Consider the following 27,592-nt stretch of genomic DNA (forward strand, 5'->3'; position numbering starts at 1 on the left):
ACATAGCTGTTGGTCCACAAGATAATTATTTTTATTTAAACAACTTAATCATCAGTGAAGTGTTTGCATTTTATTGTGGATTTAGTTTGTTGCTTTCTTTGGAGACATGAACACAATCAGAGGTATCAAGATTTGAAAGTGGCAGATTTGGAGATACATAAATAGTTTTAGTAAAGGGGGAGATGATTTTACAGTACAAAATAAGCCTAACATAACTTTTAAGTTCTGTGATAGGTGTGCTGGTGTTTTTATGGTAGTTCCCCTCTGAAGTGTTTTTTTTTTTTTTTTGGTCTTATTTAATCTTGTTCTGGTCAGCATTTGCAAATTCATCTGCCATTTGACTGGAAAAAGCAGTCATTTGTCTGCTTGCTCAGTCAGAGATCCAGAGGAACTTTTCACAGTCCTGCAACATAGAGGTGCTCAGCCACCTTAGGTATTTTCATAAGCTTGCCACTCCTTGTTTGAGCAAAATGAAAGTATCAGATGCACCTTGAAGAATGTGCCAGTAAAACCATACAGACAGCCTCAAACATCATCTCCATTGTCTTAGAAACAGATTCAGAGCTGGGAGTGGTAGTCTGTCTACACGTATCATGTAAGTACTCAGAAAGTGAAGGCAAAAGATCAGGAGTTCAAGGCCAGCTTTTTACTACACACAGAGGTTGCTGCTACTCTGAGATACATAAAGAAGACCCTATCTCCAAATGTGTGTGTGTGTGTGTGTGTGTGTGTGTGTGTGTGTGTGTGTGGTATTGACCCAGTTATGTTGTACCAATGTTTAATTCTGTGGTGTACACACACGTCTTCACCACCATCTTCATTTTCAATAAGAGGAGCCCATATAGAACCACCTCATCTTATGTAACATTGTTACCCAGACACAGCAATCTTCTCATCTCCTTGCACCATTATCACACCTTGACAATGATCTTTGCATTGTGCCTTGTTTTGATCAAAGGAATATCATAGCATGACTAACTCAAGATAGGAAAATTGAATGTATGTTGGAATTATACTCTTATTTTTTGCATTGCTGTGAGACATTTATAAGATAACTTGATAATATCAAGAATAAGATGAGAAGCTCATGGTCCAGAATAGAACCAATTAAGCCAAGTCCAAACTAGACCACCCAACCCTCTAACCTATGACCTCACAGGGTATATAAACTAAGGATTTGCATAGTATAGAAATTTTATGATTGTCATATAACATTATTAATGGCAAATGTCTGAGTTTTGGGACAAAGGCTATTTCTCAGATTCAGCCTACATTTAATATGAAGAAGATATGGCTGGCCTCACAAAAATCACTTTTTATTCTAAGTCTTTAAAATCATAGGATCCTTGACAAGGATGGACAGAAAAGGTCATTTTACAAATAAAGAGGCAAAGGATCCATGAGATTGACTTGCCCAAGGTCACGTATCTGGAAGCAGTGACACCAAAATGGTGGCCCTGTCCTTGGTTGCTTTCATATCCCTTTTTGATTCTCACTACAGAGATGACATGTTTCATATAGGTTTAGGTTATTAGTGGTTTTTTAACTATCTAGGCAATATATTTCAAAAACTGTGACAGAAAGCAAAACAGAACAAAGGCAGAACTAATTGATCCCCGAGGATGGAATGGCCTAGAAAGAAAAGGGAAATGAGTAGGTAATAAAAAAAAAGTAAAATCAGAAGCTGAACAGAAAGTCTAGAGAAGTTTACCAAGGTCACCGGCAATCAAAGGTTGTTTCTCAGAGGTTCCAAGCAGTGGAGGGTCTTGGAGGCAGCTTTGCCTTGAACCAGAGGCTGACTCTGCAGAAACAGACTATCCCCTAGGCAGGGCTGCAAACTGTGTGACTGAGCCTTTGACAATGGGAACAAAAGCAGGTTCTGCTCCAGCTGCTGCAAGGCAGCTTCTTTCCAGATACTGTGACTGCTAACAAGGCTGCATGCTTGTTAGGAAGCATCAGGAAGGCATTGCCAGCTAGTGTGGAGAATATTATCTCAGGAGCCGAGAATACTTCTGAAAGTTATTCCTAAAATCTGCCAGGTGCAACTCTGATGGGTCTTGCCATTAGTTAATTTTGCAGGAAAATTAACACGGGAACAACAGAATCTAATGCTTGCTCCCCAGCCAGCCTCTCAGAACCCTTCATCACTGTTAATTATTTGTATGATTCCTTGTGTGTGTTTAAAGGCCGTGTCATTGTGGGGACCCAGGCTATCAAGACCCCAAACAACAAATCAGATATCAAGGTATGAACAAGAAAATATAGATGCCCAAACCAGACACTCTTGATAAATGCCAGCAGTCTGTGCCCATTTTTTTCTGAATTTTTGTCAGACTGATTCTAATTTACTATCTCAGGAAGACATATCTAACCAGATAAAACTGACTACAAAGGTTGGGGATGTAATTCATCTGGTAGAGAGTGTTTACCTAGCATGCTCTAGAGGTCCAGGGTTGAGTCTCAAGAACCACATAGACAGGATTGTGGGGGTACAGGTCTATAATTCATGCACCCAGGAAGTGGGGACTGGAGGATCTGAAGGTCAAAGTCATCTTTAGTACATGGTGAATTTGGAGCTAGCCTGAGCTACTATAAGATCCTGTCTCAAAAATAAGCAAAAAGAAAAATAATAACAGAAGTATCATTCTGGCACTCATCTATTAACAAAATTACTCAGAAGTACCAGAAAGGTAGTTTACATTACATGAGATGGGAAAACAGTATCTTGCATCTTAATTTGGTAAGGACCTACTAACCTGAGGATAATGAACAGAAGTTGGTATCTGTGTGATAGCTTTCTTCTTTGACACGTAAATACTTCGTGTGTGTGTGTATCTGTGTGTGTGTGTGTGTGTGTTGTGGGTTATATGCACACATGTATAAATGTGAATGCCCATAAATATGCATGTGGAGGCCAGAGCACAATGTTGGGTGCCTTGCTCTGCCACTCCCCATCTTATTCTTTGAGAAGGTTTCTTACTTTCACCTGAAGTTGGCTGCTTGGCTAGTCTTCCTCGCAAGCTCCTAAGGTCTGATTGTCCTCCCACAACACGGGAAACACAAGCATGTGAAGTTATACATGGTGTCCAAGTTTTGGTTCCTGATACTATGATAAAGACCATAGCCAAAAGCAGCCTCGGGAGGAAAGGGTTTATTTGGTTTACACTTCCAGATCAGTCTATCACCGAGAGCAGTTAAGACAGAAATTGAAGAACCAAGGAGCAAGAACAGAGACCAGAGAGGAATGCTGCTTTCTGTGACTTGCTCAGAGTGAGTTAGGCCCACCTACATCAATTAGCAATTAAGAAAATGTCCCATTGGCATGTCCCCATGTCAATGTGTTGGAGGTGATTCCTCAGCTGAGGTTCCCTCTTTCTAGGTATGTCAAGTTGACAACGAAAGCTAATATAATTGCTATCAAGATTGAGAAGGTTGGCACATCCCTGTATTGCTGAATATAATCCAAAATGGTATTGATGCTTCTGAGAGGTACTTGACGGCATCTAACAAAACTGTGTTTCCTGTTCTTCCTTGGCCTGGCAATTCCTCAGAAGGAGCCTCCTGAGGCTCTCCATGCTGACAAACTATATAGACACAGTTTATTCTTGGCATCGCTGGCTGTACTTAATAAGTACTGGAAATCATCTGCATGTCTAAACATGAGAGATTGGTTGGCTAAACTATTATAAATACTTAAAATGGAGTAATGTTGTGCTTGTCAGCTTCTTGTTTGTATGACAAATACCTGCAATAAGAAACTTGCAAAGGAAAAGGGCTTGTTTTGGCTCACAATGCTGGAGTTTTCAACCCATCGCTTCTGGGCCTGTGGTGAGGCAACACATCATAGCAGGAGGATGCAATAATACAAGACTGCTCACTCTTCAGCAACGGGAAAGAAAGGGGACCAACTCTCTAATGAGATAATGACCACCTTTTAGAGGCCACCCCTTAAAGATTACAGGGACTATTCATTTAACACACAAGCCTTTGGAGAGACTGAAAATAAAACTACAGTATATGTGCAGTTGTTTAAAAAAGAGAGAGGAATATCTACCAGCGGATAAGAAGGAATTTTCATGAGACCTTACCAGCTGAAACGGGCAGAGTACAAAGCATATATTGTATGTTATCTTTATGTAAGAATGAAGGAAGGATAAGAAAACATATTTAATATCTTGTTGTGTCTATATCGGTAATGGTTACGCTTGTGGTGAGTTTCCAACTTTACAATTGCCAGTGGCCAAGTCAGGAGAGCGTTAGGTGGCAGCTGAGCTTCGGGAGATCGGCGGGTGCACCAGGAAGCAAAGCACTGTTGAGTGAACCTCGGTAGCAGGGCCTCAAGGGCTTCTGCTCCAGAATGTCTCTTGCTGCTGCTGTACCTTTGCATGTTGGCCGCTGCCGTCTTTCTCTGGTGTCTGGTATGGTGTGAACTCATGGTGGGAGGGGGGATTCCCACTGTCTTTAATGCAGTGTGATTATCCCATGGAAATTTCCTGTTCTACTGGACATTTTTACCTGTGGATTAGGATGAAGCTAGCGAGAGACCCGGCCCCAGCAGATCTGTTACCCATAGCCCTAGCACAATCCCTGAACACCCGGGCCATGAGCCCAGAGTCAGTGAAAGAAACACACCCTGGATTTGGGACCCCAGCTAGCAAAAGAAACACTTTGCCCCTGAATCCAGGGCCAGAGAAAAACACCCTGACTCCAAACCCAGAGCCAAAAGAACACACTTTGGTCCTAGAATAAATTAGCAACTTATTAAAGAAATTTTCCGTGACCCCAAAATTGGAGCCTAAAAACTAAAAAGGACCAGAGAAAGAAACACACTTTGGCCCTAAAATCAGAGCCACCTGTGCCCCTGACTCAAAGCCAACCAATCCCTGAGCAGGAAAGACAGACCAATCCCTGACAGACCGATCTCTGAAGAGGGAAGCAGTAGCCTCTAATCTAGAGGTAGGACTCCTCTTAGACCTTAAGCCTAGGGAAGTAGTAACCTCTAGACTAGAAACATATCATGACCTTAGCCCAGAGGGGGCAGCCAATCACAAACCTGAAGTCTTGGAATTCCCCAAGCCTTCTCCTCTATAAAAAAATAAAATAAAATAAAATAAAAAAGCAAGAAAGAAAGAAAAGAAAAAAAGAAACCTTCCTCATGCCACTCAGGGTCTCTCCTGCTCTGCTGCTTTTGTTGCAGCTGCTCCAGGTTGGGCAGAGGGACCTGAGTCAACTTTTAATAAAGATTCTTTGCTTTTGCATCAGAATGAATCTCATGGTGGTAATTTGGGGATCCGGACTTTGAGCATAGCACTAGGACTTAGAAGTTTCTCTTGAGCAGCCATATGGACTATACATTAGGTTAATGATTAAGCAAAACAATCAAGTCCCAAGAATTAGCTCAAGTTCTTTCTGATATAAGGAAATGTGTTCATTGGTATAGCATAACTAAAACAAAGCTTTAAACAGTTGAGTTCATGCAACTAGGAAACAAAGAATTGGATGGTTAGTTAAGATAATTGGACAGGACTCTAAAATACAAAAGTGAAACTAGTAATCTGTTTTTCCATTAATTATAAAATTTACTGCTGATGTAAACAGTTATGGCTAAAAGGCCCCTGATCTTTGAGAAGTCTTGTTTTTCACCTGTAATAAGTAAAGGAATATAAAAACATGTTTTTGTTACTTGTATTCATTGTAATCATTCACTTAAAAACACAATGTACCCACATTGTAACTTCTATATTGCTTGAAGGACTCTGCTGTGGTATGTAAACTGTAAGGGAGAAAATAAAGACGCAGTAGAAGGAAAACACCAGCAAAGGTGTAGAAGGAAAGATGTAAAAGGAAGACATCAGGAAGTAGTGTAGAAGGAAGTCATCAGTGAAGCACGAGAAGGAAAATATCAGGGTAGAAGAACAGAACAGAATGGAGTAGAACAAGGACAAGACCAGTAGTAAATAAAGACATTTAACCCTCAGAAAAGGAGGTGTACGCTTTTCTTGGCGATTCTGTATCTTGTTCTCAGTCTCTCTGGCCTGCAGAAGTTCCTTTAGTCCTACCAGTGCCTCTTCATGTGGAGAGAGAGATCTCTCCTCTGTGATTGGGACATTTCTATATGCCAGGTCTTTCAGTTGGTTTGCAGATATCCCAGATTGAAGTTCTTGTCACAGGATTCTCGTCCTCTCTACTTCTTAGGTCCTTTCTGTAACCTCCCCACCTGCCCTTAAGAGCTGCCCGATGTACTCGTTCTATGTATTTCCTGGTGTTTGCCTTTGTTTTTCCCTTACAGTTTATATACCCCAGCAGAATCTTTCAAGCAATATAAGAAGGCACTAGTTTCACATTTCATATTGTAGAGTCTTGTCCAATTATCTTAACGAACCATCTCATTCTTTGTTTTCTGGCTGCATGAAATCAACTGTTTAAAGCTTTGTTTTCACTGTGATGCACACTGAAATCAATGAACACATTTCCCTATATCAGAAAGAACTTGAGCTAGCTCTTGGGGCTCAGTTGCTTTCCTCAATCATTAACCTGAACATAGTCTATATGCTTCTCAAGAGAAACTTCTAAGTCCTAGGTGTGCGACACTTCCTTGTTCCTATTTTCTATCCTCAGTGGCCCTTGTTTTATCAGGGGAAGGAGCAACACTTAAAACAGTACAGCCTAAGAGGAAATGGTCTTCATACTAATCCATGGGTAAAAGTGCCCAGTAAACAGGATATTTCACTTCATTAAAGGCAGTGCAAAGTTCCCCCAGACACGCATTCATACCATGCCAGATACCAGAGAAAAATGGCAGCAGCAAACATGTAAAGACACAGCAGTAGAATGAGACATTCTGGAGCAGAAGCCTTCGGAGCCTTGCTATCGAAGATTCACCTATCAGTGCTTGCTTCCTGATGGGCAGATCCTCCGCAGGTCAATTGCCACCTTCAGTTCTTCTGACATGGTCACTGGCACACAATGGTAATTTTAAATTTTATCATGGGGGAAGTAACATATATTCAGTTGGAATCCTATTTCAGACTTTGATCTTTTTCTAGACTAGTAATACTCAGTGTGCTGTTCTCTGATGACACTGGTCAGCTCCAGTGAGGTGCCATGCCCAGTGAACTGCAGTCCCAGGTAACAATAAAGACTGAATAATCTGTTGTGATGGCAAGGCAGCCTGTTCAGTATGTTAGCTGTGATGAGTGCATTTTGAAATTGCTTTATTCCAATTACGTGTGTGTTTATTAGGAGGAAAGTTGTTTATGTGCACATATGTTAGCAGAAGGAAATAAAAATATATAACAAATCTCGGGGTTGGTTATCTATGATGGTTAAGGATAGGCATGGAGTGGAATGAAAGGGAATGTGTATACTTCTCTGCATAATTTTATTGAACAGAAATATGTTACTATCTGACCTACTCAAATAATACAATTAAGTACAGAACAAGGAAAGCAAGCAGGAAAACTGAATGAAAACTGAGACAGACTAATTTGCTTGTATTTTAGATAAATACCTCAATCACAATGAAAGGAAAGAGAAAAGAACTAATCCAAGAACTTATGAAGACTATACTAAATTACATATACTCATTTTGATGCAGCATGAAGGTGAGAGACAAATGGGAAAACTGTAAACAAATCTAGAATCATTTATAATAGGGCTTGGTTTTGTTTGGTTATATGCGCAAAGCAATTTCTAAACTACTTTGTATATATAATAGAACTGAGTGAGTATATGAATATATTACTGTTGAAAGTTCACGTTCTCACAGTGGGAGAAGAAACTGATAATTGTGAAATAAGGACAGGTATAAATGTACCTTATGTAGATACAGGAATGAGTTCAATCTAGAGTCAGTATGAACTCATTACTTCCTCCATAATGTGTATGGGATGTGTATGTATAATCATAAATGAATGTGCACAGTAGAAAACATTCACAGATAATACAGCCGGAGGCCCCATGATGTTCACCTGTTAATGATGCTGCTGTTGTTAGTCTTAGTCAAATCTTGTGTGTGTGTGTGTGTGTGTGTGTGTGTGTGTGTGTGTGTCTCATGAGAGCTGCTATGCATGTGATGGTCAGAGAACAACCTCCAAGAATCTGTCTTCTCCAACTCCATGTGAGTCCCAGAGATCAAACAGGTCCTCAGGCTTGGTGACAAGCAACTTTTCCTGATAAACCACATCACTAGTCTCTAATGCAGTTTTTTTTTTTTTGCTTAAAAGACCTATTTTGGAATGATATCAGACAACAACATAGTCCAAAATGATGGAGTGTATCAAAAGAATAAAGGTAGCAGCCTGAAGGGATTCCACCAGCTAGTATTAAGATAATTTGAACACCAGCATAATTAAGAATAATAATGAGAGCCGGGTGGTGGTGGCGCACACCTTTAATCCCAGCACTTGGGAGGCAAAGGCAGGCGGATCTCTGTGAGTTCAAGGCCGGGCTGGACCGATACCCTCCAAAACAATACAGAGAAACCCTGTCTCGTAAAAACCAAAAAAAAAAAAAAAGAATAATGATTAAAATATGCAGTAAAACAAGGAGACTTATGAAAGTCTCTTGCTAGTCAGTTGGTTGGGGTCTTTTGCACTATTTCAATGAAAATTGTGTATGGGCAAAGGGCAGCTTCCTCAGGTGTGGTAGTCACTCAGGTCACTGAGTGACAATGGCTTATGAACTAAATTAACAGACCTAGAGGCTTAAGGCTCTGAGTCCTGAAAAACAGTAACAAGTGATAGGACTTGGTCCCTCAGAAAGGGACGGGTTCTTCTGAGAACTGTTACACAAATCATTGTCAATAAGAGGCAACAGACATAGGCAGATAAGCAGGTGGAGGCCGACAATAGAATACTCAAAGTAGACAGGAAAATGTGGGAGGGGGGAATCTTAGAACTCCCAGGTTCTCATTTTGTGGTCATCATAATAACTTAATCAGTCTAGAAGCATTCATGGGTGCTAAGCCACGGAGGAAGTCTAGGTGAAGAATAGGATATTTGTATGGTTTCTGTCTGTCTGTAGAAGCTCTTTAGTGACAATCAAACAACTACCTGACCACAATAATGTTTCCACGGAAGGACACAAGGACACTGTGCCCCTCCATCTGTCTGTCTGGGTGGTACACATCCCCATGCAGTGTTAGGACAGAGAAGGAAAACACTAACTCCAGTCACAGATAACATCGGACACGTGAGAAATATACTGTTAAAAGGAAAGATATACTTCTGTTCTGTCTTTGCAAAGACCAGATGTCTGATAGAAGCGAATTAAAAGAGCAAGGGCTAGTTATCTCATGGGTTCCAGTCTGCATGCATGGTCCTTGGCTCCAGCAAGCCTGGGCCACATGAGGCAGAACCTCATGGCAGTGGGGACATGTGGCTGAGGCTATTCATCTCATGGCAGACTAAGAAAAGCAGTTGCGAAGGGTTCTAATATAAGGCACTCCTAAGCACCCACCTCCTCCAGCTAGTCCTCACTGCCTAAAGTTTTTAGAAATCCCATAATAGCACCACTCACTGGAGACCTGAGCTTTGATAGAGGAGCCTGAGGAAGACATTTACTATTCAAACCAGAATAGAGAGGGATTATATTTTTCGAAAATGTCGCTACCTAAAAGACAAAGAAAGGCTCTAAAAATACTTTAGAACAAAAAAAGTTTAAAAAACTAAGGAGAGATGATAAGTACCATACCTGACTCCAGACTGGATCAGCTACAAAAAGGGAAGATTCTATAAGGAGCATGATGAGAGAAGCTGAGAACAATATAACCTGGGTTGAAGACTTGTTCTGCCAACTCAGCTGTTACTGTGCTGAAAGGATAGTAATATTTTTGTGAAATACATATTGGATCATTGAACATTAAAGGCATATGTGCATATGCACAATCATCACATGGGTGTGTTTTCATATGTGTCTGCATACACATATGCAAACATACATGTGCACAGCAGGAGAAAGGGAGAAAAGGATAGTGTGAGTGTGAGGGAGGTCAATTATTTAAAATAGTTTAACCTAGGAATAGGAAAAGACAGCCTTACTTTCTTATACAGTTTTCATATTTCAATTATTTTCAGATACAAATTTGGTTTGGTTTCATTCTAAAATAGGAGTGTCAATACACTACCTAGGATAGTCACAGATGTTAACCCCCTGTCTCTAGCTCCCAAGGCCTAATAGAAAATGTAAATAAAAAGTGCCTGGGCAAGGACCTAAGAAAAGATGCTTGTTGATTCACAATCTATTTTTCCAACATCACAATCTATTTTCCAAATGCAAAGTCTGTTTCTTGGGGCTGAGCTTTCCAAGAGAGCTTTCCCTTTTTCTCTGAGCATGGCTTCATGTGAAAGTTCAGAAGGAAATGAAGGAGTCTGTATCTGGCAAGTCAACTCTTTTCATTTCATTTCTGAGTCTTGTTCTGCCCTAAGTCCTGGCTGGGATCCACTAACACTTCAATCATTTTTCTTTCTTGAGGAAATGAATGAAGTTCTTTGATTTTCCTAAAACTCTAGGGCAGACTTATCCTCCCCCGTTAAACTATTTCATATCAAAAGACGCTAAGCTGTGTCTGCCCAGACCTCACCCACCAGTGAGACCTGCCTTCTTCCTCCAAACCCTGAGGTGGTATTTTTTGTTGCTACCTCAATGGGAACTATGGAAACAGTGCACAGTTTACAGCGGCCCTGAGGCAAGATTCCCACACACAGAGAGCAAAGTGGAGGCAGCTGCTGTTCAGAGTGCCTGTGATACCCATGCAGAGCTGAGGCTGCAGCCTCTGCAGTCACTTTCCCTTCTCCTCCTCCTGGAGCCAGCCTCAGACGGTACTCTATTGCTGTGAAAAGACTGCAGCTCCTACAAAGAGAGCGATTAATTGGGGCTTGCTTCCAGTTTCAGAGGAGAGCAGGATCTCATTAGGCAAGGAGCATGGCAGCACGCAGGCAGACACTGCTGGAGAAGGAGCCAAGACCTGCATCCTGATCCACCCACGGCAGCAGGCCGAGAGAGAAGCTGAGCCAAGCCCATCTGTAGTGACGCACTTCCTCCAACAAGACCATAGCTCCTAGACCTCAAGCAGTTCCACTCCCTGGTGACTAAGCATTCAAATATATGAACCTATGGGGGCCATTCTTACTCAAACCACCACAAGACCTCTTTCCATCACCTTTACTTTTGGGTACAGGGTTTGACCACTGGTTATTTATTCAATAAACACTTAAACTGCAGGGGCTGGGAATGTGGCTCCTTTGACAGGGAGCTTGTGTACTGAAGCCCTGGGTTTAGTCGCCTGTCCCTGGTAAGCTGGGAATGGTGGTGCACAGCTTTAATAAACCCAGCACTTAGAAACTGGAATCATGATAGTGAGAACTGGAAAGTCATCTGCAGCAATATGGTTGAGGCCAGCCTGGGGTACCTGACATCCAGTCTTAAATGAATAAATAGTCAGGAAAGTCACTAAACACGTAACTCGCACCTACTCAATAGTCTGCTGAGATAAAGATTTTGTTTGCTGTTGTTACATAGGTATACAATTATTTATTGATTTATTTTTAAGTATTTATGTTATTTATTTGTATCTATGTCCCTACCTGTATGTGATAATAAGAACCATAAGAAGGTGTTAGATATCCTGGAGCTGGAGTTACAGGCAACTGTGAGCTGCCCTCCGTGGGTTCAGGGAACTGAACTCCCTCTCAGAAGCAGCAAGTTTTTCTTAACCACCAAGCCATCTGTCAGCATAGCATTTAAATCAAAATTTGCAATGCCAGCCCAGCAAAATGGTTCATTACCACCGAGCCTGATCACTTGAGTTCAGTTCCCAGAAACCACATGGCAGAAGGAGAGACCTGACTCCAACAGGTTGTCCTCTGACCTCCACATACATACACACTGTGGCATCCCCTCTCCCCCCAGACACACACATGGAAAGACACTCAAGAATAAAAATGCAGGTTGAAATGTCACCCGGGTTTAACAAGCTCGGCTATGAACTCCCGGACTGGACTCCACCACTCTGTACTGAGGACAGCTGCCTTCACATACTTCAGCCTCCCTAGCTTAGGGGTGAGACTTGGACAAGTTGGCGTTCTGTAGAATGCTCTGAGAGATGATAGAGAATGGTGATAGAGAATGCTATGACAGATGATAAAGAATGATGGCCTAGAGAGAACAAGTGCCTGGTGGAATAAATAATGAGCAAAAATGTCAGAAAAGCTGAATGCTGCTATTTTTGACTCACAGTATATCATAGAGCAATGCATGCATTTCCAATCAACATTTTTCAAAATTCTTTCCTGGTGGCAGATCATTGAGGTTAGGAGAAGTCAAAACCTAACTGACTTGATCGGCCAATGACTTAGATTGACAAATTGAATCATATATATCATTCATGTTTTTATATATACTGAATACATATGTATATATGTTGAAATATATGTATATGTGTTTAATTATAGTGTAACACAGATCAGTAGTATCAAGAAAGTACCGACAGGTAGAAAGAAAAAATTCCAAGCAAGCAATCACTAAGGTATCAAATAAATAGCTAGAAACCACCATTCTAGCCAGGCAAGACATAGTGGTCTAAAACTTGAAGGACGAAGGCATCAGGCTACAGAAGAGTGGAGGTGGGGTGGGGACTCGTAAATTGGGTCAGAGATGTCTTGTTGTCTGCCTCCATTATATAAGCTGATCTGACTTTGATGTTATCATTTGCTCATGGGACTGACTGGATCCAGTAGGTAAACTTCCTCATGATCAAACAAAGAACAAAGAGGAAGTTAAAAAGAAAAATTAAGTTGTGCCCAGAGGCTAACTTGGAAGAACAACATAGAGACTATTAGAAAGTGATTTGCAATTTCACCTTCTCAAGCCTCTGGTGGTAATAGCAGGATTTTACACTACCAGACACACCATGCTTATATGGATCAGTCCTAGAAATCCCCCCATTCCAGAAGATGAGGCTCAGCAGAAGTGAGGTAAAAGAAGGGAGAGGAGGGGAAGGAAGGCATATACATCAGTGTAAAGCTGAAGGACATCTACAGAATGTAGCTGGAGAGACGCTAATGTTCTGTGGCTCAGTTTTCCATGGTGCTGGCTAGTCATAAGTCAACTTGGTACAAGCTAGAATCACTTGAAAGGAAAGACGGGAACCTCACTTGAGAAAATGCCTCCACAAAATCCAACTCTGGGGGAATTTTTGTAATTAGTGATTAATGGGGGAGGAGCCAGCCCATTGTGGATGGAGCCATCCCTGAGCTGGTGGTTCTAAGGGTCTATAAGAAAGCAGGCTGAGCAAGCCATGGGGAGCAAGCCAGTAAGCAGAACCCCTCCATGGCCGCTGTGTGAGTTCCTGCCTCCAGGTTCCTGCCCAGAGTTCCTGTCCTAACTTCCTTTGGTAATAAACAGCAATCTGGGAAGTATAAGCTGAATAAACCATCCCTCCCCACTTGCCTTTTGGTCATAGTGTTCATTGCAGCAATAGAAACCCTAAGTAAGACACCCACCAAGTGCTTCAGCAACAACACCTCATCGTCTTCTTGCCATGCTTCCAGTCACAGGGACGCATTCCTCCTGCGCTGCAGTACCTAGCCAGTGTTTCTTTCCTAGCTCTGTCTTTCAGAGCACATTTCACTTCTTTATACTAGACTGTGGGGGGGCGTTACTTTCACTTTCAGTCTTGAAGTTCCAAGGAAGGATGGCTCACCCAGATAGCTCTTTAAATGATGGCAGAAACGAGGGTCAAGACAATGACTACACTCAGTTGCAGTTGAGATGACAGTTCAGCAGACCTGAATCATCTGAAACCAAGTCATCAGAAGGCCAGGAAGCACTCAAGCCTTTTCACGGGGGGGGAGTAGCCTCCTGCTATTTCCAACTTACAACACCAACACCAAATCCAAAGTCAAACAGTGCTTCATAAGGTTGAGTTTGCTAAATGATAGCACATGGGCAGGGATCACTCTAATTATAGTTATGGTATGAGTGCTCACTAAGGGACATACACGTGAGGTATCCAAGGTGAGGTAGGAGGAGGGGCAAAGGGCTGAACGTGGTCCCACAGGCCTGTAATTCCAGCCTCGGGAGGTAGATGCAGGAAAATCAGGAGTTCATGGCCAATCTTGGCAGAACACTGGGCTGGAAACCAGTCTGAGCTACATCACAGGAGGACACAAAGAGAATGGGAAGGAGCAGGACAGGGAGGAGATGGGGAAGGAGGGGTAGGAGGATAAAAAGAAGAGGGCGGAGGAGCTGGTTTTCCTGCCAATTTAGTTCAGATCAACTACTTTTGCCAAAGATACATTTCTCTAAATATATAAATTGATAAACAATGTTATAGTAATTGCTTGTTTTTTTGTTGTTTTTTTTCAAATAATAAGAATTTGTTTGGTCTTTCACGGATTCAGTCTCAAATATTTAGGACATAAAAATCCCCAGGGGAGTTTACTTGAAACATGGGAAATGTCACCCCGCCCAAGAGGATCTAAACAGGCTTGGCATTTGAACCAGGAACCACAGGAACAATCTCTCAGTTGTTCTGTTGCTAGTGATTGAGACCGGTTGGGGTACTTAGAAACTGAAAGTTTCTGTAGGTCTGAAGTGAGGCTCCAGCACCAGCAGGTGGCTCTCTCGCATCTGAAATCAACAGCCCTTGTCTAAGCGCTAAGGGCTTTCAGGCATGAGATGTAAGGTGGTCTGACCGTAGAAGAAAAACAGAGCAGGAGGAAGACATGGATAAGAAAACAGATGCTACCATAATCATTTGGAAATTCTGCAGTAATACTGTGCTATTGCTGGAGGAAATTTTCTTTTGAAAACAATAACAAGTTGGGTCCTACGTTTGGGAAGCACAAAGGCTCGAAGGCTCTGCCTAAACACGAGTGCTTACAAATGTAGCCAGTCACTGGCTGGTCCCCTCCTGTCTCTCTATGCAGTCTCAGTGGTGGACCACAACCAGAGAGTCACGTGTGATAAGAGCCTCTGACGACGCCCTGCCTAAGACACTGTTGCCTTACCCAGTTCCACACGTGTACAGACCTGGTACAGTCAAGGGACTGAGTCACAACAACAAAGCCATGGTTTTTGGCTTCAGCCCTGACAACAAAACATGTGGACCAAACACATTAATGCTGCCTCATGGTCAGGCGTGTGTGTGTGTGTGTGTGTGTGTGTGTGTGTGTGTGTGTGTGTGTTGTATCACATGTTCCCAAAATTTTGCTGATGTGACATGACAAAATGAAATCGTTTATACTATATTTATACTGCATTCCCTCTTCTACATCCTAGCTCCTCATTTTAGTACCTCACCCTTTCCCCACCCATTCTACCCTCACAGGGAAAAGAAAAAGAAATGCATATATAGGGAGGGGGAGACAGAGAGAGAGGAAGAGAGGAAGAGAGAGACAGTGGAAGCAGGTAGAGGAGACCACAGCCGAACTCAGAACATCATATAGTCTTGCATGTCTCAAGCAATATCACTGATCTAGATATACCTATTGCCTGAACCCATTTGAGAACTGTACCTCTTTCACCTAGCACACAGCCTGTAAGCTAAGACTATATGGTATAATAGTTTTGAAGTTAAAGACAGCCCCAGTCCCAATACCACTAAAACATATTTCTTTGGAGGAGCTTTGAATGCCTTCAATTATGTAAAATTCAGGTTAGGTATCCTGCCAAACACATTTAGCCAAATGGTAAGCCATTTAGGCGGCTTCCCTGGCAGTCTCATCCATCACTTATGGTATGAATTCAAACAAAACACATAAACCAGCTTCAGAATATAGATATTTCAAAATGTAGCATAGCCCTTAAGGAGGGGCCAAGTGCTATAGTCATCTTTTCAGGAATCCATTATGTTCCTTAGAGAGGACATTTCAGAAAACAAAATTTGTAGGCAGATCTGTAGGAAGGAACATGTTTGACTTTTATATATCTATAACAAAACCAGACTAAGAGCTTAATGAAGCTCTAACGTAATGAAATATAATTTAAGAGGTTGTCTGGCTGCCCTCCCAGACTCTAGAATTGTAGGTTCTTGGAAGGAATGAGTAAGGCAAGCAGCAGTCTTAAGGAAGACCATGCACTTATTGCCAGACTCTCCCACTTATGTTTTTTTTTTTTGCTTAGACAATTGATTTTAGTCATTTACTGAAGCGATGTTTGCTTTTCCATCATTCACCACTCTGCTGTAGTAATCTTCCTACAGTACCATGTAATTTTATTTCCCTTGTTCTAAAAAAAAATGCAGTAGTTTCTTGTGTCCAAAGAAAAGGGCTCTTTCATATGCTTTGGTCATAAACGTGCTTTGCCTGATTTATGATAATAATAGGTAACACAGAGCAGGGAGTCCTTGGCATAATCGTGGAGCATCTTGGAGTCACAGCTCTGCTCCTAAGGAACTACGAGGTACTCAGCATCTAAGCTAAGAGTAGCAAGAGTCGGATTCCTTAAGCTGCTGTGAAGGTTAACCAAAAGTGCCATGTGTCCGTTTATTTCCACACGCCACTCCAGTGTGGTTTTCTTCTCACACTTAAACTCCTTGCCATAGCTTTGCTCCTGATTTCTCAACTGTACCTGCTTTTCTACTCCACTCCACCTCCTCCTTGCAAGAGCCGATCTTAGAACACAGGTTCTACCTTGAATGCTTCCTATATCTCTTGGCCCTTTCCTTGTCACATTCTATACCTCTGTATTGTGTCCTCAAATGCCTGAGCTATGCGTTGCCTGGCTACTTACTATGTACTTTTCTTCCACCCCCCCCCTTTTTTATGATGATGTGCTGTCTGGGAGGTAGTTAGCTTTCTTCCTATTCCTGAAATCTGTCCGAATGATTTATAGATAACACTCCAGTTGGTTGTGATTATTCATTAATGTGAACCTTAAATTTTCGTCCCTCCTATCAGTTTCCTATCCCTTTGACGACTTTGACAATATAGTATGAAAACATGAACTACTGAATTTCTGAATACTTTCTTATTTGAAAATTATGTTTGGAAACATCTGTAGTATAGTTGAAACAGGATCTCTCACACTGTAGTCCACCATGACCTGTACCGGCCTTGAACTCTAGGTCTACTGATTCAGCCACCCAAGTGCTAGGATTACAGGCATGATCCACCACTTGGAGATCACTGGTGGTTTTTTAATGCATTCATTCTTTCTGAGGCAGGAGAGAAGGAAAGTAGAAAGTGAAAGAACTGGGAAGGGAAGGAGTCAGCTTCCTGTACTTGTCACCAAGAATCAAGTGTCAGGAGCCAGCTGACCCGAGTCTTTCTCAGAGGCCCTGATTACCTGGCAAAGTCCAGGATGATAGAGCTAGTTGGAGTCAAGGTTGCAGCCTCTGGGAACCTGACTCTTCTCTATGGACTACGGTTATCAACCCTTAGGAAGTTATGTCAGAAGTATGCCTTGTTCTCACTGCCAACATTGACTGGCTTATCTCTCCACTAACCTTGACTGTTTCCCCCTGCAAATAGTATAAATGGTGTTGTACCTCTTAATGTCCTTGCTTGACAAAAGTCATCAGCTTATTCGACATCTTCTGGGCCCAGCTATTGCTTTTGTCCTCCTTAATTCTCATCTTCTCTATTCTCATTCCCAGTTTTCCCACTCAATACCTCACCATTCGGGACACTTATCCCTGCTGGTTTAGGATAATCAAGAAAACTACTGGTTCCAGCATTCAGGAGACTGAGTCAGGAAAAGTGCCAGAAGTTGAAGACCAGGGTGGGCTACATAAAAGGCCCTTGTCTCAAAGAGCTTAAGTATGACTCTCTAAAGAAATTCACGCTCACTTTTGAGGATATAAAACGTATTTTTCTAAATGCTTTTATCTCTTTCCTTCTCATTTTCTTTGTTTTAGTTTATTGACAGAGGGTCTTATTTAATGTGGACTAGACTGCATTCAAATCTGTTATCCTCTTTTCTCCACAGTGCTGGGATTACAGGTATTAGCCACCATGTCCAGGCTTATTATGTAGCCTGGGCTATCCTGAACCTCTCTATGTCCTTAAGACTGATGTTGAAGTTCTGGCCATCTTGCGTTCTCCTCTAGAGTGCTGGGATCATAGACATGCACTATCATGCCTGGTTTATGTGGTGCTCGGGTTGGAATCCAAGACCTGGTCCATGCTAGGCTAGCACTCTCCCAACTGAGCTAAATGCCAGCCCTGTTCCAATCTTATTAAATTCCAGTTTTGCTTCATGAAGACTTGTCCTGAAGTTATTTTCTGCAGGGTAAGTCAAGGATCCCTGCTTCACCTAAGGAGGGCTTCCGAACAGAACTCCTGTCACTTCATTAAGAAGAAAAACTACAGAAGAAGAGGCATTGCAAAGAACATCTCACAGCTGAGTTTAAAGCACACATTTTGTTTGTCTTAGCTTCCAGAAAACTGTTTCTGTTTGGGAATTAAATACATACATACATACATACATACATACATACATACATATTCAAAGGAAGACCAGAAAGGTGGAATTTCCAAAACAAATCTTGAGATACCACTCCACTGAGGGGCTTTTTGTCCTGTGGGGAGATTTTGGTGAGTCTAACAGCAAGATGACATATTGCTAAGATCTTGTGATATCGTTAAAAGAACAGTATATGCTGCCATGCCCTTTAAACACCAGAAGATACAAGATAAATATTATACACTTTCTTTTAACAAGCCGTCAAACAGCACTCCTCCATGGAGACTTGGTAATTTTAAACAGTAAAGCTAGTTTAAATGAACGTTAAGAATAGGCGAGCAGAAGAAGTGTTCCGTCAAGAAGCACCTTTGTGCATCAGCAGCTATGGCTGTGGAGAGGCGACTTGGGGGTGCAGAGATGAAGTTGTGTCATTTGGTGATTCAATGAGAGCTGGCCTAGGGTTCTGGACACAAGCCTCTTGTGTTCTAGATGTCTGAGTCCTGGCCACTGTTTTCTTTTACCCTAAGGCCCTCCTGAGCTCCTAGGGCCCTTCCTACCATAAAAAGTCCACCTCATTTTAAAATAAATTTACCTGTTTGTCAAAATACCAATGTGAATTTTTTAATGACCTGATCCCTGGGATCCATATTGTGGAAGGAGTGAACTGGAGAACTCGGGCCTCTGAACTCCACACGTGCATGCTCGCAGATAAACATATACGATATGTAAATGTAGTAAGAATTCTAAGCAATCATATCAGGCCATAAAATTCTCTACTACATGTAAGCTCTATTTGGAGTGGGAACATTTCAGGCATCAGAGAGTGGGTCTGCGTTCTACAGATCAGGTTAGGGAACCTTATTTCAAAATGAGGTTTGCAAAGGCTGCCCCATGTGACCTGCCTCAGGCTTGTTTCATCCATTAAAAGGAAGTGTACCAGTAACTCTTTCTGCATTGTGGTAATGCTGTGAAAAGCAGCTGGGACAAATAATTCAGAAGGTTCCAAACAACAGCAATACGAAGGTAAAGTGCCAGTATTTCCTCCTCTGTAAAGTGGAAATAATGACACCGACCGGCGGCAGCGGGCTGTATAGGGGAACTGTCAGTTTCAAACACAAACCGTATTCCCATCCAAATATGAGCCGCAGCACCTCTCGGCCTCTCTAGCTCTCCTGTTCCAGCTGCTTCCGTGGTTTGGGAAAATGGAGTGCTTTCTGGGTAATTTGCACCACAGTGAGTGCAAGGCGGAGGAAAGGGGGATAACAATTTGTGGTCGCGTCGAAGACCTAGGTGGAAAGATCAATCTGAAGACAGCTGGCCACAGAGCACATTTCCCCTTCGGGAGCAGCAGCCTGTTCACAGGCAGAGGCTGGAGTGGAGCAGGGAGGAGCTAAGTGGTAGGGGAGGCGTGGGAGAGGGAGACGGGGCGGGCCCCCGAGCGTCAACCAATCAGAGAGTACCCAGGCAGCGACCAATCACAGCTCGCCTAGCCTGGCAAATCTGCCCGGCAGTGCGGGGCGGGGCCGCCAGAGTCCCGGGGCCGCCGGTTACTCTTCTGAGAGCCTTTCAGGAAAGCACAGGGCAGGGGGCAGAGAAGCCTGGGGGCGGGTGGCAGGCAGGCCCGACCTGTGTACTAGCCCAGGGACACCCACGGAAGCACCCATGAAGTAGAGATGGTGCAACCGGGGCGCGCACGTGTGTGCAGCCCGCTGGCATGTCTCTATGCCCTGTGGGCACCTGTCGTGTGAGTAGCTGCGGGTGTGGCTGTTTCTGGATGCTGTGGGTGTCGGTGAGGTTTGTGTCTTCGGGCCTGCCTCCCCCGTCTCCAGAGGGGAACTAAGAAGTTTAACTGAGAGGGACACTGAGGAGATTAAAGGAGTGGATCTCAGAGGCTAGGCGGAGAGGGTGGGGACTGCGGGCGCAGCGGGCAGGGGCAGGGAAGCACCTATTTAAACCATCTCCCAGCCAGAAAAGCGTCTTGAAAAGGCTGGTGTGACCCATGTGGCTCGGAAATGTCTAGAGAGCCCCGAGCGGTGATGATCACAGAGTGAGTGGCTCTGGGCTGAGCCTATCCAGTTCGTGGACAAGAGGGATGTTAGCATTTAGAAAGGCCAGGAGGAAACTCAGGATGGGGACCATCTGCTCTCCCAATCCCAGCGGGACAAAGGCTGCCTCGGAGGTCTGCAATGCCGACTGGATGGCCTCGCTCCCCCCTCACCTCCACAACGTCCCCCTTTCCAATCTGGCAATCCCAGGTATTCGTCTATAACTACTTGTTCACACTGTATTTAATTCTGCCATTTTTACTGTTTGTCAATGGGCTGGGTTGTTTGTTATTGTGTTGAAAAAACAATAATTGTCAGTCATCTCTTTTATTTCCAAATTAAAAAAAAACTTAATAGGCGGGTAGCTGCTTTAAAGAGATTCGAGCAGACTGCATCACTGGCAAATGGGGCAGCGAAAGAATGGAAGTCACAGCACTGTTGTTTTGTTGTTTTCATTCTGTTTATACCAAACAGTCTCAATCTGAGAATGTTGGCCTTCTTAATATTGAGTTCCGAGTATGTGAAGGGCTCATTGACTTGAGTCATTTAAGGAAAAGCAGGAGGGATCAAGGATAATGGATTAAAAAGTCGTTAACAATCTTAGCTCTGAATCAGAATTAAAGCTGAAAAAAATTTTCTCTCGGTTATCTGACCTTGTGTGAAAAAACATCAGATAAACGTTAGAAAATCGGTTCATACTCGAGGCTGGATATGAAGGTGCATAGTTTTGTTGTTGACAAAAGCCAGAAACAGAGGATGCAAGCTGTTCTCACAGGCAGTCATTAGGCGTGATGAAGTGATGGTGTTGGAAGCTTTGTCTATATATATGCAGGTGTCTGCCTGGCTGATCTAGAACTGTAGCCTTGAAAAGCACCTCTGCCTCTGCTGCATTCCCTGACAGAGGATTTCAAGCTTGACATCACTCTCGTGTAATTAGTTAATCTTTCCACCAAAAGCATTGTTAAAACGCAGTTGTCCTGGGAAGGATTTTGAGACCACTCTGAGCTTGACTTGGTAAGGTGAGCGTCGTTCTATGATGCTGGGACTTAGGAATCACCCAGGGAGCAAAGGGTGGACCATTCCTTTCTCTTTCTTGGACAAGTAGCAATTAAAGTTCACCTTTAGACTATCAGATAAACTCCCGAGTATTCCCTGGACCTATCTGTTTTTTTTCTGCCTTAAAAGATGACCTCATGCCACTTCCATCTGCTTTCTATGCATGGGGAAGAAGGATGTTGGCTTCGGATGCAGGTTTTGCCTGGCTAACCTCTTCTTTTGGAGCTCTTCCAGGATCATTGTCCTCATGGGCCCTTACTGCTGCTGAACAAGGGAAAGGTTGCAAAATCTTGTTACAGTTACGATCCCTTCTGTTTTACTGGCCCTTAACTACAGTTCCATGGGAAATGCCAGATGGCCATACTTTAGAACATACCTTTTCCATGTTTAATTGATGCCTATGGAGTCATCTCCAACAGGATACATGGGACACTTTTAACATGAGTCATTTGCCTTCGGGTTCTTCGGTGGAATTATTTGGCTGAGTGATATGGCGGGTAGTTTATGTTTGCAAACAGAATGGCATCTTAGGCAGGTCCTAAATGATCGTGTCATTCGGGGCATGTCCGGGTAGGCTGGGCTTCCTTCTTCCTTGTACTTTGGACAGTTCAAACTGTAGCTCTACTGGGCTTGACTGTGAATTCTGATTGACTCTACAAAGAATCTGGGCATTTTTCTTGGTCTAGAGTTTATTTTAGTTACTAGAATTGCCAGAGGAAACAAAATTCTTGAGAACCACCACCATACTGGGAACTGAATATTAGCTCTTTGAAGCACACGGGTTTGTTGTCCCTGCTTTGTGAGTGTGAGTGGAAAAGGAGAATTGTGTCCTGACTTCCCCAAACACATTACATCTCCTACTATGAGATGTCTTTTTCCAGCAATGGAAGAGTCACACACAGGTATGTCCCACAGAACCGGAGACTCAAACATGAAGTATCCATATACATCCCCACTCCTCATTGCTGGTTATCTTTACTGTGCCCCAACTTTTAATAGGTTCCCAAAAGAGACTTACAGTCAGGTTCAGCCTAGCCTTGATGAGAAATTACAATATATGCAAAGTATTTCTGAAGGGGCTCCATCATCTGCCCCTTCCTCTGCATTATTCATAGTTTCATCATAACCACCACCACCCCCAACACACACACACACTTTCCCCTGCCTTTCTTTGGGAAACACCTACTCCTATGTAGCCTAGCTTGGGTTCAACCTTAAGAGTCTCCTGCTCAGCCTTTCAGATTTGCAGCTACGGGCCACCATGCCTGGTGGTAACTATCCTCCCTGATATACCCACTGGCATATATTACCTCAAGTACTTATGTTTTCCTTGAAATCAATACATATTAATACCTTCATTTTTGAAAAAGAAATTAGGAGTTGAGGTGTAACTCTGTTGATACAGTACTTGCCTAGCATGTATGAGGTCCTTAGTCTGATCCCCAGCATCATATACGTGAGGCAGAGTACAAGCAGGAAGATTGGGAGTTCAAGGTCACCCTCTGTTGCATAGTAAATTTGATATCCATCTAAAAAGAAATAAGGAAATTATCATCCAGAAAATGTATATTGTGTTCTCAAAATTACACATATGCTGAGTGGCAGAGCTAGTATTTAAATGCTTATGTAACAAAAACACTCACTCACTGCCTCAGTGCCCTTGAGGGGCCTTGGGAAGCAGAAAGCAGCAGAGATGGTTCCTGGCCGAAAGGCAGATTTCCCACACAGAATTCTGCAGTATGTGAAAGAAGTGCTAAAAACTGGGGAGTTTTTGTTGTTGTTATTCATTTGTCTGTGTCAGAGTCTCATTAACCTTGGCTGACCTGGGACTCCTGATCCTTCTGTCCCTACTTCTCACATGCCAGGGGTTGCAGGCCTATTCCGCCACACCAACCCTGAACCCCTGGTTTTCATCTGAGGAATTATATATCAGTTTGAACATTGACTAGAATCAGAGGAAAAGCTGTCTAGAGAGACATATACATAGTAGATATGTGAATGATAACAGGTACATATATATAAGCATATATAAAAGATATATGCTAGATAAATGTACAGGCAGGCAAGACAGACAGACAGATAGATATAGACAGACAGATCGATATAGATAGAAAGATAGTTGGATAGATAGATACATAGATAAATAGATAGATAGATAGATAGATAGATAGATAGACAGACAGACAGACTTGTTAGAACTAGAACCATTAAGTCTGAAATTCACATTGATGCTTTGATTCCCGTGTGTCCATATGCTGAGGCAGATCCATCAGAAGGGGAGCTACGGCAGCAGTGACATTGGAGAAAGGGTGAGGGATCTGGCAATCATCGATCTGGATGTAGTTAGTTATGTCAGATGTAGGAGCACCTGCTGCATGTGCCTAGCCATTGATGGGAGACAACACATGTGGATGTGTACTCTCAACGGAGCCCTGGTGGATTACTTTGCTTCCGCAACTGTTAACCCCACCTGTTAAGCTCCTTGGTCACTCGAATACATTGAAGTATCTTGTAGGAGAAACTCAAAGTTATTCTCATTCCCAACTGTGTCTAGTCATTTGATCATTACAAGGTAAAAGATCTTGAAATTATTGTTACTTTTTAAAAATAAAGTTTATTATACTAATACTTTCCTTGATGCTAATAACATTTTCTGAGTTTTTCTTTTCTTTTTTACTATATAATGTATTCTATTTTCCTTTCTGTCCCCTTTTTTAAAAACATGGTTTCACTCTGGCCTGGAACTAAACCAAAATCCTCCATCTTCTGCCTTCCAAGTAGCTTGTAGGGACTATAGTTTGAATACTTGGCTGTATACTGATTTTGAGTGAATTCATCTTCTCTGTATATGTTACTACCCTGCCCTTTTCTCCTTTTTTGTTTGTTATATTGTTCAACAATTTTTTTCTCTTTTATTAAAGATAGACATTTGGTCTATTGGGAAGAGCCTTCTTGAGTTTAAAGGTCTTGGGTCATGCAGTTGATTCTGGTTGTGGTATTAAGTAGCAGCATTTCTACTTGAGATTAAGATACTGATTAAGAGCTGGACATGGTGGATCACATTTATAATCCCAGTGCTTGGGAAGTTGAAACAGGTGAATTGTTTCAAGTTCTAAACCATCCTGAGCTACATAGTAAGTTTTAGGTCACCTGGGCTATAGAATGAGACTCATCTCAAAAAGTAAGCATGTTAAAAAATATGCTGAGTTCAAAAAATTCTTAATCTTTGTCAAATTGAAGATTAATTTAGGGCTTGGGCTTTTGTTTATTTCTTTGGTTAGTTGGTTGGTTGGTTGATGGTATTGTTGTTTTTCAAGACAGGATTTTTCTGTGTAACAGCCCTGGCTGTTTGAAACTTGCTTTGTAGACAAGACTGACCTGGAACTCAAAAAAAGCTGCCTCCCAAGTGCTGGGATTAAAGGTGTGCACCACCACTATCCAGCTTGACTCATGTTTTTAAAAACCATAAATCTTGTTTCTTGTTAATAGAAATATTGGAAAGGATTGCTGAGTTTATTTAGGTCTGAAGAACATTTTTTATGTCCCTTTTAAACAAGAATTTCATTTTGGTTTCAACAAGGACATGATTGTGTGAAATGAATCAGGATCCACTATAGCCTCCTAATTTTCTCCTCATCATACCCTGCGTGCATTTGAAGAAAACCCCACCTCTAAAGATGCTTATAACCCAAGTTGGGCAGAGCAATTCCATCTGGCATCCTCAGCTTTGCCGGGTAAATGACATTTGATCTAGTTTTGAGTAATGCTTGGAGCTGGGGTCAGGTAGCCCGGGAGCCTCTGACTCCAGCACTCGAGAGGCTGGGGCACCAGGAGGGTCTCTATGGATACGAGGCCAATCTGGGCCACAGAGGGAATTCTAAGATAGCCTGGGCTACATGACTACATGAGACTGTGTGTGTGTGTGTGAGTGAGTGAGTGAGAGAAAGAGAGAGAGAGAGAGAGAGAGAGAGACAGAGAGAGAGAGAGACAGAGAGAGAAAGAGAGAGAAAGAGAGAGGGAGGGAGGGAGGGAGGGAGGGAGTGCGAAGGTGTAGATCAGGACTGTGAGAATATTATTTGAAGAATAAGGTTGGGAAGGGGCAAGTTCCCATGAAACAGTCCAGTTGAGCCAAATGATGAGGGAAGTAGAGGGAAGCACTTCTTGAACTAACGACCACTCATGACCCTTGTCAATCCTTTTGTTGTGACATTCTCAACCCACTGTTCTTCTCTGGTCTGTTAACTGGTTGCTTAAAGTATCTCTGTATCTCTTTATGACCCCAATTCTAGAGTAAGCGGTAGAAGCTCAGACGCTGGTGACTGTTGTGTGAATAATTCAAAAGGCAGCAGAGTAAGAATGTCAGGGTCCAATAGTCATCATTTTCTGTTGTGTTGTGTTGCTTGTTTTAATTTTTAGTGTTTTGAGATAAGCACTCACACTGTAGCCCATGCCAAACTTGAGCTCACTATATAGCCAAGTCTGGCTCCCATGTGAAGCCTCAGTCTCCTGCCTCAGTCTCCTGCATCCAGCTCCTTCTCCAATATGCTCAGAGCTAAACTGAATAGACTGCCAAGGTTCACCTTTGTTAAAAAGTCACATGAGGCCATGTGAAAACTTTTAAATCCATTCCTTGTTGATATACACTATATTCCTGAATCTCTAGACAGGCCCCGTCACAAGCACCCTAGAAATGAAAATTCTAGGTCAAAAGATGGGTTGGGAGAGTTAGAAAAGACACAGGCTTTTAGTCCAGCATCCTTCTTCCCTTGCCAGCTCAGAGCCTATCACCACCCCTGCTGCATTCTCTCCCTGCTCTTGTTTCTCCTTTCCCTTTTCACCTTTCTCCCCCTGAACTGGCCTGCCCCTGCCTTACACACCTTCTTCAGGGCCTGTCTTGGATGACTGTCACAGCTCCAGTTCCCAGATGACTCTGTCTTCTTAGGTTGTGGGCATTTAGTCCCCCCCCCTCCTTCCTACTCTTCTGGGGTCCTGTCATTTTCTATGAAGTTGAACTAACGACCACTCAGTGATTTATGCGCCTCTCCTCCCTGTGGATACACACTTTCTTCTCATCTGGGTGATATGGAGATGAAGTCACTGGGGGTGAGAGGGACCAGGATGAAGAGGCCATTGCTCAGATTTGGAAGTCACACCAAGGGTGGTGAATCTAAAAGAAATTCAGCGATCCTTTTTAAGGTGAACAAAGCAGACTGTGAAACAGTGTTGAATGGGCACAGAGTTTCTGAGTTGAACCCAGAACCAATCCATTCTTCTGCTGGACTTGAGGCTGTGGAAAGCAAGTGCAAAGCTAAACCGAATAATGCTGACTGCATAGTTAAAACTTACCACAAGACACCAAGTGATTTCTTCAGCAGGGATGCTTTTCATTTTGCTTTGTTTGTTTTTGCAATGCTGGAGAGTAAACCCAGGGCCTCACACATGCTGAGTAAGCACTTTGCCACCAACCTGTATCCCCAGCCATCTTTTCACTTTTTGTGTTGAGAATGGGTCTTAGTAGATTGCCCAGGCAGACTGTGCTTAGACTCACTATCTTCTTGCTCACCCACTTGAGTAGCTAGTGTCACAAACCCGTGCACTAGTCCAGCCTTGCTTTCACTTTGAGTAGTCACGGTGAAGACAGATCGGCACTCCCATGAACAGTCCTCTCTGCTGAGAGGGCTCTTCACTTCCTGAACGCCTGTCGCAACATCATAGAAAAAGAGCAAGAATTCAGGACACTCCTGTATCTGTTAGATGCGGGATCCTGGATTAGCCACGGTGGTGAAGACCTGTAATCTCAGTGTTAGAGAGGCTGAGATGGGAAACTCTTAGGCTGAGGGCCATCCCAGGCTATGTAGCAAGACCAAAACACCAAAAGTGCTCTGGTTGAGCACTTACCTGCCTAGTATGCACCAGGTCCCAGGTTTCATTCCCAATAGCACCACAAAATAAATAAAAGTAAATAAATGAATTCAGGCAGGATTGTGAATTGGTTAAGAATATAAGTGCTCTGCTTCACCGCCTGGATTCACCCAAGTATGGATAAAGTATCCCACCTTATTTTCTTACTGTGAGAACTAATT

General features: G+C 42.7%; 1 protein-coding gene across 1 annotated transcript in view; it reads left to right on the forward strand.

Annotated features, from left to right (window-relative positions):
* The first annotated feature begins 19,926 nt into the window (after window positions 1-19,926).
* Window positions 19,927-27,592, forward strand: part of Plcxd2 (phosphatidylinositol specific phospholipase C X domain containing 2) — a 55,176-nt gene continuing 47,510 nt past the window's right edge. Inside the window, exon 1 of the mRNA XM_005074768.4 lies at window positions 19,927-20,663. Within this exon, the coding sequence (XP_005074825.1) occupies window positions 20,501-20,663 (163 nt within the window). The 5' untranslated portion in view covers window positions 19,927-20,500. The remainder of the gene's footprint in view (window positions 20,664-27,592) is intronic.

The sequence above is a fragment of the Mesocricetus auratus genome, unplaced genomic scaffold, assembly GCF_017639785.1.
Source record: "Mesocricetus auratus isolate SY011 unplaced genomic scaffold, BCM_Maur_2.0 Super-Scaffold_100008, whole genome shotgun sequence".
Taxonomy (NCBI): Eukaryota; Metazoa; Chordata; class Mammalia; order Rodentia; family Cricetidae; genus Mesocricetus; species Mesocricetus auratus.